The 12,852-nt window shown below is 42.5% G+C and overlaps 1 protein-coding gene across 6 annotated transcripts in view; it reads left to right on the forward strand.

Annotated features, from left to right (window-relative positions):
• The first annotated feature begins 9,754 nt into the window (after window positions 1-9,754).
• RIMBP2 (RIMS binding protein 2) overlaps window positions 9,755-12,852 on the forward strand; it is a 349,201-nt gene continuing 346,103 nt past the window's right edge. For all 6 annotated transcript variants that reach the window (XM_050923458.1, XM_050923459.1, XM_050923460.1 and 3 more), the window contains exon 1: window positions 9,755-9,905. In XM_050923458.1, coding sequence (XP_050779415.1) covers window positions 9,897-9,905 — 9 coding nt within the window. In that variant the 5' untranslated portion in view covers window positions 9,755-9,896. The remainder of the gene's footprint in view (window positions 9,906-12,852) is intronic.

Genomic DNA, 12,852 nt, shown 5'->3' on the forward strand with positions numbered 1-12,852 from the left:
CACCATCAGCTCAGGATTGAACAAAGACTGTGAATGGCTTGCCAATTACAGAACCAGTTTCTCCTCTCTTGGTTTTCACACCTCAACTGCTAGAACAGGGCCTCATCCTCCCTGATTGAACTGACCTCGTTATCTCTAGCTTGCTTGCTAGCACACATATATATACCTGCCCCTGGATATTTCCATTACATGCATCTGAGGAAGTGGGTATTCATCCACGAAAGCTCATGCTCCAAAACGTCTGTTAGTCTATAAGGTGCCACAGGATTCTTTGCTGCTTTTACAGATCCAGACTAACACGGCTACCCTCTGATACTTGACACCATGCAAGGCACTGCATTTAGCCGTATGGAATGGAAATCCATCAACCTCATGAAGAAACTTGCACAAATACAGACAGATATCATCTTCCTTTCCAAATGCAAACGGATGGACATCATACCAAATGGACTAAAGGTAAAAAATCCACTGCTATCTACATACTACACAGACCACAGTGAGAGATTATGTCATACTCTATCAAAAAAACTGAGGAACCACCTGATCAGCATCCTATACAGCAAACAGGAAAACATCAAAAAAAGAGCTCTCCAACCTGGAGACTCTCATTAATAACCAAACTTCTATACAAACGGACTTTACTAGAATAAGACAGGAGATCTACATTACTCACTTCACCTCTCTTCAAAGGAAAAAGGACTGTAAGCTGTCTAAACTCCTACCTGCCACATGGGGCCACAACAGTGGTACCCCTAACCCACCCAGCAATATCGTCAATCTATCCAACTACACACTCAGCCCAGAAGAAAAGTCTGTCCTATCTCGGGGACTCTCTTTCTGCCCTGCCACCCCCACCAACATGATACAGTTCTGTGGCGATCTGGAAGCCTACTTTCGCCGTCTCCGACTCAAGGAATACTTCCAGGACAACACTGAACAGTGCACTGATACACGGGTGCCCTCCCACCAACAGCACAAGAAAAAGAACTCCACATGGACTCCTCCTGAGGGTCGAAATGACAGCCTGGACCTCTACATTGAATGCTTCCGCCGGCGTGCACAGGCAGAAATCGTGGAACAACAACATCGCTTGCCTCACAACCTAAGTCGTGCAGAACGCAATGCCATCCACAGCCTCAGAAACCACCCTGACATTATCATCAAAGAGGCTGATAAAGGAGGTGCCGTTGTCATCATGAACAGGTCTGACTATCAAAAGGAGGCAGCCAGACAACTCTCCAATACCAAATTCTACAGGCCACTTCCCTCAGATCCCACTGAGGAATACACTAAGAAACTACAGCATCTACTCAGGACACTCCCTACACTAACACCAGAAGAAATCAACATACCCCTAGAGCCCCGACCAGGGTTATTCTATCTACTACCCAAGATCCACAAACCCGGAAATCCTGGACGCCCCATCATCTCGGGCATTGGCACTCTCACTGAAGGACTGTCTGGATATATGGACTCTCTACTCAGACCCTATGCCACTAGCACTCCCAGCTATCTCCGCGACACCACTGATTTCCTGAGGAAACTACAATGCATTGGTGACCTCCCAGAAAACACCATCCTAGCCACCATGGATGTAGAGGCTCTCTACACAAACATCCCACACACAGATGGAATACAAGCTGTCAGGAACACTATCCCTGATGATGCCACAGCACAACTGGCTGCTGAGCTCTGTGCCTTTATACTTACACACAACTATTTCAAATTTGATGACAATATATATCTCCAGATCAGTGGCACTGCTATGGGCACCCGCATGGCCCCACAATATGCCAATATCTTCATGGCCGACCTGGAACAACGCTTCCTCAGCTCTCGTCCACTCACACCCCTTCTCTATCTACGCTACATTGATGACATCTTCATCATCTGGACCCATGGGAAGGAGACTCTGGAAAAATTCCACCATGATTTCAACAGCTTCCACCCCACCATCAACCTCAGCCTGGACCAATCTACACGGGAGGTCCACTTTCTTGACACCACGGTGCAAATAAGTGATGGTCACATTAACACCACCCTATATCGAAAACCCACCGACCGCTATGCCTACCTTCATGCCTCCAGCTTCCATCCCGGGCACATCACACGATCCATTGTCTACAGCCAAGCACTGAGGTACAACCGCATCTGCTCTGACCCCTCAGACAGAGACCAACACCTACAAAATCTCCACCAAGCATTCTCTAAACTACAATACCCGCACGAGGAAATAAGGAAACAGATCAACAGAGCCCGACGTGTACCCAGAAGCCTCCTACTGCAAGACAAACCCAAGAGAGAAACCAACAGGACTCCACTGGCCATCACATACAGCCCCCAGCTAAAACCCCTCCAACGCATCATCAAGGATCTACAACCCATCCTGGACAATGATCCCACACTTTCACAGGCCTTGGGTGGCAGGCCAATCCTTGCCCACAGACAACCTGCCAACCTGAAACATATTCTCACCAGCAACTGCACACCACACCATAATAACTCTAGCTCAGGAACCAATCCATGCAACAAACCTCGATGCCAACTCTGCCCACATATCTACACCAGCGACACCATCACAGGACCTAACCAGATCAGCCACACCATCACTGGTTCATTCACCTGCACATCCACCAATGTAATATACGCCATCATATGCCAGCAATGCCCCTCTGCTATGTACATCGGCCAAACTGGACAGTCTCTACGGAAAAGGATAAATGGACACAAATCAGACATTAGGAATGGCAATATACAAAAACCTGTAGGAGAGCACTTCAACCTCCCTGGCCACACTATAGCAGACCTTAAGGTGGCCATCCTGCAGCAAAAAAACTTCAGGACCAGACTTCAAAGAGAAACTGCTGAGCTTCAGTTCATCTGCAAATTTGACACCATCAGCTCAGGATTGAACAAAGACTGTGAATGGCTTGCCAATTACAGAACCAGTTTCTCCTCTCTTGGTTTTCACACCTCAACTGCTAGAACAGGGCCTCATCCTCCCTGATTGAACTGACCTCGTTATCTCTAGCTTGCTTGCTAGCACACATATATATACCTGCCCCTGGATATTTCCATTACATGCATCTGAGGAAGTGGGTATTCATCCACGAAAGCTCATGCTCCAAAACGTCTGTTAGTCTATAAGGTGCCACAGGATTCTTTGCTGCTTTTACAGATCCAGACTAACACGGCTACCCTCTGATACTTGACACCATGCAAGGCACTGCATTTAGCCGTATGGAATGGAAATCCATCAACCTCATGAAGAAACTTGCACAAATACAGACAGATATCATCTTCCTTTCCAAATGCAAACGGATGGACATCATACCAAATGGACTAAAGGTAAAAAATCCACTGCTATCTACATACTACACAGACCACAGTGAGAGATTATGTCATACTCTATCAAAAAAACTGAGGAACCACCTGATCAGCATCCTATACAGCAAACAGGAAAACATCAAAAAAGAGCTCTCCAACCTGGAGACTCTCATTAATAACCAAACTTCTATACAAACGGACTTTACTAGAATAAGACAGGAGATCTACATTACTCACTTCACCTCTCTTCAAAGGAAAAAGGACTGTAAGCTGTCTAAACTCCTACCTGCCACATGGGGCCACAACAGTGGTACCCCTAACCCACCCAGCAATATCGTCAATCTATCCAACTACACACTCAGCCCAGAAGAAAAGTCTGTCCTATCTCGGGGACTCTCTTTCTGCCCTGCCACCCCCACCAACATGATACAGTTCTGTGGCGATCTGGAAGCCTACTTTCGCCGTCTCCGACTCAAGGAATACTTCCAGGACAACACTGAACAGTGCACTGATACACGGGTGCCCTCCCACCAACAGCACAAGAAAAAGAACTCCACATGGACTCCTCCTGAGGGTCGAAATGACAGCCTGGACCTCTACATTGAATGCTTCCGCCGGCGTGCACAGGCAGAAATCGTGGAACAACAACATCGCTTGCCTCACAACCTAAGTCGTGCAGAACGCAATGCCATCCACAGCCTCAGAAACCACCCTGACATTATCATCAAAGAGGCTGATAAAGGAGGTGCCGTTGTCATCATGAACAGGTCTGACTATCAAAAGGAGGCAGCCAGACAACTCTCCAATACCAAATTCTACAGGCCACTTCCCTCAGATCCCACTGAGGAATACACTAAGAAACTACAGCATCTACTCAGGACACTCCCTACACTAACACCAGAAGAAATCAACATACCCCTAGAGCCCCGACCAGGGTTATTCTATCTACTACCCAAGATCCACAAACCCGGAAATCCTGGACGCCCCATCATCTCGGGCATTGGCACTCTCACTGAAGGACTGTCTGGATATATGGACTCTCTACTCAGACCCTATGCCACTAGCACTCCCAGCTATCTCCGCGACACCACTGATTTCCTGAGGAAACTACAATGCATTGGTGACCTCCCAGAAAACACCATCCTAGCCACCATGGATGTAGAGGCTCTCTACACAAACATCCCACACACAGATGGAATACAAGCTGTCAGGAACACTATCCCTGATGATGCCACAGCACAACTGGCTGCTGAGCTCTGTGCCTTTATACTTACACACAACTATTTCAAATTTGATGACAATATATATCTCCAGATCAGTGGCACTGCTATGGGCACCCGCATGGCCCCACAATATGCCAATATCTTCATGGCCGACCTGGAACAACGCTTCCTCAGCTCTCGTCCACTCACACCCCTTCTCTATCTACGCTACATTGATGACATCTTCATCATCTGGACCCATGGGAAGGAGACTCTGGAAAAATTCCACCATGATTTCAACAGCTTCCACCCCACCATCAACCTCAGCCTGGACCAATCTACACGGGAGGTCCACTTTCTTGACACCACGGTGCAAATAAGTGATGGTCACATTAACACCACCCTATATCGAAAACCCACCGACCGCTATGCCTACCTTCATGCCTCCAGCTTCCATCCCGGGCACATCACACGATCCATTGTCTACAGCCAAGCACTGAGGTACAACCGCATCTGCTCTGACCCCTCAGACAGAGACCAACACCTACAAAATCTCCACCAAGCATTCTCTAAACTACAATACCCGCACGAGGAAATAAGGAAACAGATCAACAGAGCCCGACGTGTACCCAGAAGCCTCCTACTGCAAGACAAACCCAAGAGAGAAACCAACAGGACTCCACTGGCCATCACATACAGCCCCCAGCTAAAACCCCTCCAACGCATCATCAAGGATCTACAACCCATCCTGGACAATGATCCCACACTTTCACAGGCCTTGGGTGGCAGGCCAATCCTTGCCCACAGACAACCTGCCAACCTGAAACATATTCTCACCAGCAACTGCACACCACACCATAATAACTCTAGCTCAGGAACCAATCCATGCAACAAACCTCGATGCCAACTCTGCCCACATATCTACACCAGCGACACCATCACAGGACCTAACCAGATCAGCCACACCATCACTGGTTCATTCACCTGCACATCCACCAATGTAATATACGCCATCATATGCCAGCAATGCCCCTCTGCTATGTACATCGGCCAAACTGGACAGTCTCTACGGAAAAGGATAAATGGACACAAATCAGACATTAGGAATGGCAATATACAAAAACCTGTAGGAGAGCACTTCAACCTCCCTGGCCACACTATAGCAGACCTTAAGGTGGCCATCCTGCAGCAAAAAAACTTCAGGACCAGACTTCAAAGAGAAACTGCTGAGCTTCAGTTCATCTGCAAATTTGACACCATCAGCTCAGGATTGAACAAAGACTGTGAATGGCTTGCCAATTACAGAACCAGTTTCTCCTCTCTTGGTTTTCACACCTCAACTGCTAGAACAGGGCCTCATCCTCCCTGATTGAACTGACCTCGTTATCTCTAGCTTGCTTGCTAGCACACATATATATACCTGCCCCTGGATATTTCCATTACATGCATCTGAGGAAGTGGGTATTCATCCACGAAAGCTCATGCTCCAAAACGTCTGTTAGTCTATAAGGTGCCACAGGATTCTAGATTGCTACAGACTCTGCCTGTACCTTTCTTTTGGATAAGTGAATGTAAGTGCATTGGACGACTGATTATAATAGTAACACATAATGATCAAGTGTGGGCAGCTTAGCTGTCAGTTGGAAATTTTGGCTAAGCATTACAACATGCAAATTCTTCCGACTTTTTGTAGGGCTATAGTCTCTTAAATATGTACGCACAGCAGACAGGGCCTTCTGCTCTCAGATGAAAGACTCCTGTTCACTACATGGAATTTATTTATTTGTATTACTGTAGCACCTTGTATGCCCAGTCATGGGTCAGGGACTGGATGTAACTTAGGTGAATGACTTTCAACCTTACTGGGATCTGTAGCTTGGCTTCCAGATAGCCCTTGTCATTTCAGATCACTGAGGGTCAGATTCTGATGCACTTAATCTGATTGAACAATGTTTAGTCTGTGAAAACATCACATTGAATTCCATGGGATGTCCAGCAGACAAAGGTACTATTATATGCAACATGAATAAAGGTATTTCACTCTGGCCATATCACCCTATCAGTTAGGGCTGTTAAACTAGCAGGTGTTGTGGGTTCCCTAGTTAGAAAAGCACAAATTCTGTGACTTGAAATACTTCTCTTATGTGAGGTTCTTCAGAGGAACAGTTTCATTATGCTTACAAACAGGAACTCGGGCACAGAGATCAAGGTCAAAATATGCACTAATTTTGGTACCCTCTAATTTCGCCAGGGTGTTGAGAAGATTGATAAATATTTGAGTGCTATACAGCCCATAATGAAATTAATAAATTATCTTCAGAGTAGAATTTGAGTAGTGTACAGTACATGAGGCCTGGGGCCATCCACTGCACCCAATGCTCATTAAGTGAACTCTAGCCATCCTGAATGAGGCAGGGCCCTGTGGGAAAAATTAGTATGTGAGCATGTAATTAAAGATTGTGTTCATAATAATGCATATGTACAAGCAGGTTGAATTAAGGTTGCAGAGACAACCTTAATTCTGGCTTTTCCTAGCTCTTAAGTGCTTGACTTTGCAACTTTTAATACTGTTGTTTTAATCTGTTTGATGTGTAATACAATTAATGGAGTTCAAGCATGATAAGAATTTATTACTGTGTGAATGCAGAAATGTACTGGCACCAGAACAGAATGCTGGTAGCTAAAGGTAGAGTATTTCTGCCCACTAGTGGTGACTTTCAAACCAGACATTAACAGTGTTATACATAGAAGTTTTCCTTAATAGTAGGAGAAATAAATTATTTTCCTTTAAAAAGAAAAGATAACTTTTTTTTCTTCCCTCAGCCAAAAGGGCTAAATATCTGCTTAACCAGGTCTCATTTTATGCCAGCTACTGAACACTGTCAAAGAAACCGCTGTATGCACTGTACTTTTGAGCTCAGATGTGCATCCTCTTCTTTAGTCTGCACTTCAAAGGGGGTGCTGCCTTTATTGGCACTCTGCGGTTCTGATGGGCACTAAAATACACTTTTCCATGAAATCACTCTCAAGATGAAAATACAAGATTAATAGCACAATCTTGTGTCTACATTAAAGCTATTTCTCCTTGGTGTCAAAAATAGTATATGAAAGTAGTGGTTTTCAACTTTAGCGTTCAGTTAATCTAAACTGTTCCCCCACTGAAAAGGGTTGAGTGATGGGGCAGAATTGTCAGAGCTGGGGAGTAATGTTAGGTTTTCTTCGAAGGTCTGTGCTACCAAACATGATACTCAAAATTGTCTATTGTTCATACAGGCATTCCCGTGATGCTCCTCATTGCAGTGCATCTGTGGAAGAGTACAAGAAATTAAAACAAATGGACTAGAGAAAATACTTGAACTATGTTCTTTTAAAAATCAACATTAATAGTCTGTCTTTTGCTTCACTTAGTGCTGTATATTACAAAATTTGAACAGCTAGGTCTTTAGGCATTAATATTAAGTTCCAGTTAGCAACTTTATTTTTCCCTATTAGCTTTTTTGCTCTGTGAGAAGAAAGAATGCATAGCCACTTTCATATTCAGGATCTCTAAATGCACAATCCTGCAACCACACACTTGAGGAACTTTACTTGAGGTGTATAGTTCCAAGGAAGTCAGTAGAATACTCTATCAGGTTATTCAGATGAGTATGTATTTCTAAATGTAAGGTTGTACTTGAATTTGAATATTGGTTGTTGCCGCATCTGTACTGACAAATGCAGTAGTTATGCGCTCTACTTCTTTCATATGGCAAGAGGTGACTAGCAACATTCAAATAACCAAGTCCAGATTAGTGAGTCAGTTGTGGCTTTGGGAGTGGCTTGATGTAAGCCTGAAATGCCACTCACAAATGACTGAATCTGGCACTGATTTACAATATGGTCCCGAATTTGCAACTGGCATCCAGTCACATTCATTGGCTTACACTTCTGGAAGATGAAAGAGACGACAGCACCTGCCATGCAATGTTCTAAAATGGTTCATTGCAGACTGTTATTTTCAGACTATGTTGAAGCTTGGAAGATCTTTTTTGTGGGTCTGCAATCAGATATTTGGGACATTACCATTATCCTAGAATTCCTTACAGCGTGCCTCAGGATTGAATGAGAATACTTTAACAGCTTTAGCCCAATCCCAAAAAGGCTTGTGAGATTCCAATATGCTTGAATCTGGATAATTTGTAAGAGAACATTAACTAGAACACAAGTCTTATGCCATAGTTTTTATTTGGAAAATACTTAGGTACCTCTACACAGTGTATTATGCTCCATTAGAAACACATTTGGGGTGAGACTTGAAACTTCCTCCTGGATGGATACCAGCAACTATTACGTGTTTCATCTAAAGGCAACAGCTTTTCCAAAGAAGCATCCCTTTAGTGCTGCACTGCAGTGTTTTCAGGGACGTAAACACAACAAAATAAAGGGGAAATCCAGATCGTGGTGACAGTAGATTGGCTGAATAGGCATGTGGGGAGGAAGCAGATTTGTTTCCCACTTGAAAGAGGCCAGACTTTGTTCGTCATATTTCTAAAGGCAGATAAAAGGACAAACTCTTTAGAGATGTTCTGCAAAGAATTAAATGCACTCAGCTGAGTCAAATATATAAAGAATAGCTACTTTAGAAAAATCTAAAGGGAAATATTTCTATTTAATGCAGTTACTGATTCTCTAAGTGGGAAATTTAAGCCTGGCAACCCATTTCTTGATTAGTTTGTTATACCATTTAACTTGGGGGCAGGGATAGCTCAATGGCTTGAGCATTGGCCTGCTAAACCCAGGGTTGTGAGTTCAATCTTTGAGGGGGCCACTTAGGGATCTGGGGCAAAATCAGTACTTGGTCCTGCCTAGTGAATGCAGGGGGCTGGACTCAATGACCTTTCAGAGTCCCATCTAGTTCTAGGAGATAGGTATATCTTCATATTCTTAAACTGCCATCATTGATATTGTTCCTTTGACAAACAGGCACAAAATGGGAATTGAAGCACATGTACTTTGGAAGTTCTTCAAACTACAGTTAACTACTATCAAATGTACTCTGATGTGTTCTTGTGACTCATATGTCTTTCTAAAAATAATCATGGCACTCTTCCTCATGCACAGGTCAGTGGGTCAGTCTTTGCACCTGTGAAGCAACTCAAACTTTTTGTCATGTACAGTGATTGGCTCTTCAATTACATAGTGCCAGTCACAGACTAATTTGGTTAACACTATCAAACATGCAGCATCTGAATCTACAACCAGCAAACTCTTTACAAACAGCAATCTGGGATGAAGACCAGATAATCTGAGGAATATACAATAGAATCTCAAGTGTTCAAGAATAAAAGTGCTTCTTGGATAGATTTGGTTTTTCCAAAAGAAAAAAAAATGGAAATAGTAAGTATTGTCAAAACTATTGAGATGGGTATTTACTATATTCAGTTTGTTTCATACTGCCTTTAGATGCTGTGTTCAGATTAATTTAATTCACTGAGAACAAGGGGAATTATGTCTAATAATAAAGTGTCTGTTGAATGGGTAAAAGTTATTGAAATACATTTAGCTATTTGTAATTGGCAGACTTTTTTCATTGTAGGTTAGGAACAAAACCTTTAATCACTTACACACATTTGTATAGTTGATATTTTTCTTTACAATTTTAGTCATAAGATGGACAAGGAAATGTTTAATAGTCACCACCTGGGAGCTACTGTCACTTGAGAAAAACAAATCTAAACACAGAACTGCCCGATGTCAAACCAGTACAGGCAGTGCAGTGTAGTTAATGAATTAGAATATCCATCAGCCTGAATATTGACTCAACAGATACATGACCCTGTGTAACTGCACAGTTGCAATCCTTTTATGCAATCTAACAATAAATGTGCAGTCAGTTTAAACGGACATTGGCAAAGTTACTCCAGCTATATGTTTGTGTGGTATTGCCATAGACTATATACCAACTGATGGCTTTTTGTAGTTTTAAGGGAAACTACAGAAGTTCTCACTATGGATTTGGCACACAGTTATAAAATCAATTTCCAGTTAAAGTAAAGGAGAGAGTTTTCTTTTGAACTTGTTTGGAATATGATGCAACAGTGTTTGCAAGTCTATAGGTTTCTATTATGAGAATCAAGTCCTGGAGTAGTACACTGAGAGTAGGTAGCTGGACCTAGAAGAACTGATGCGTATAAAAAATTATGTCCATTTATGTCTCTGATTTCTGTTTGTTTATTTTTTTATTTTGTTCTGAATTGCTTAACATCAATGCATGGATTAAAAGCTTCAGTGATGAAATTTATGTAATCCATTGAGGGAATGGTGGTGTAACCTGAAACATGTCTTGAATTTCTCTAACTCTCAAAAGTAAGCCTAAAGCTGATTAGTTCAAAGGCCTTATTCTGATTTCTCTCTCTCTCAGGTTTTACACTAATCACTTAATATTATATTGATGAATATTGCATCAATAGAGTTACACTAGCATGATATCAGAATGTCCATTGAATTCAGTAATGTGACACATCTAAAACCTCTGAGAATCAGAACCTGTTCCCTTGCTTGATCATAGACCAGATTTTGTTACCTAAAAGTTTAAGGTGGTTATTCTGATGGGCAAATTTCAGGCTAGAAATTTAAACTGCCCTGAAAAATGAACCTACCAATAGCTTTTAAAAATTGGATTTTGATATTTTTAACAAGATGGAGAAGTGTAATTCTGGAGACAAGTCCTATTTTTTAAGCTCTAGCTCGCTATCTCTGGACTAGATTGTGATATCCTTACTCATGCTGAATAATACCTTACCCCATGAAGTCAAAGGGGCTTGTGAAGTAAGATACTACACTGTCTGAAAAATGGTATTTCAACTCTGGAAGTCAATGGCCCCATTCTGTTTCACTTGTAATTCTAGCCAAGTTACTTCTGGCCTCCATTACCCTAGTATCTGAACACCTCACAATCTTTAATGTATTTATTCTGAAACGAATGTGCTATTATCTCTATTCTACAGGTGAATAACTGAGGCACGAAGGGACTAAGTGATGTGGGCAAGGTCACATAGGAAAACTGTGGAAGAGCGGTGAACTAAGCCTAGTTCTCTCAAGGCTCAACCTATTGCTCTAAGCCTGAATCATCCTTCCCCCTCAGTTCCTAATTAGAAGAAAACCCTTTTTTTTTTTTTTTTGGCTTAAGTTTGACCTGCAAGAAGGAAGCAATGTAATTTTATATGGGATAATCTTAGTGAAGTAATAAATATTTATACTGCATCTTAACAGGTATCGCCAAAGAACTTGTAAGAATTCCTATTTTGCCAGCTCAACTACTGATAGAACTTTGTCATGTAACAGTGTTTCTTAAAATGTTTTGAAAAGTAAGTAGTTATGTTGCTGGTTATTTCAGCTGAAGGAAGGAAACATGTAATACCTCTATAAACCCAAGGGCCTAATTCTGTCAACAGCTAGAACCTTGCAACTTATTGAATAATAATTACTGGGAACTGGGGGTCTAAATTCTTAGGCAGTTTCTGAAAAATCTCAAGCTTCATCCTCAAAGTGCCTCACTTTATAAACACTAATCACCACAACACCATTGTGATTAAAACATCATCCATGTTTTACAAAGGGTAGAGCTGAGGTAGAGAGGTAAAGAGACTTAGTGAGGGCAACAGAGGGAATTCATGTCAATGCCTGGGCTAGCTGGCAGGTGTTCTCACGATTAAATCACTGGACCTTACATCTCTTCCCAGCCATCACTCAGTTACACGAGTGTAACTGGGGCCTGGTCTACCCCTAAAATGTAAGTTGACCTAGCTATGTCACTTAGGGCTGTGAAAAATTTCACATCCTGTATGACTTAGGTAGAACTATGCCCACTGTAGATGCAGCTAGGTCAGTGGAACAATTCTTCCATCAACCTAGCTACTGCCTCTTCAGGGGGAGGATTTACTACAGCAATGGAGAAACCCCTTCTGTCATTGTAATGTCTACACCATAGCTTCAGCTGTGCTGCTGTAGTCCTTGTAGTGTAGACATGTCCTTAGGGCTGAATTAGTCCCCTGTTGAAAGTTACAAAGGATTGTTATGGATAACCACCTGGAAAAAATGATATGCTGTATCTCTTCAGCGCCTGTCCAAGCTATGGTAAAAGTTGAGTGCAACTGACTGTATAGATGCCTAGTCCTGAGGCAGAAAGTATTTTTTTTCTGTACAGTAGTTCCAATCCTCCCTTAATTACACATTCAGAAGTGTCACAGCCCTTTCCTCTGCCACTACTCCCATTCATTTGGTGATTGGCAAAAATGTTATTTCACTCTATAATTCTTCAGAACAGTTTTACGTGATTGCTCTA

Source organism: Gopherus flavomarginatus, chromosome 15, assembly GCF_025201925.1.
Source record: "Gopherus flavomarginatus isolate rGopFla2 chromosome 15, rGopFla2.mat.asm, whole genome shotgun sequence".
NCBI lineage: Eukaryota > Metazoa > Chordata > Testudines > Testudinidae > Gopherus > Gopherus flavomarginatus.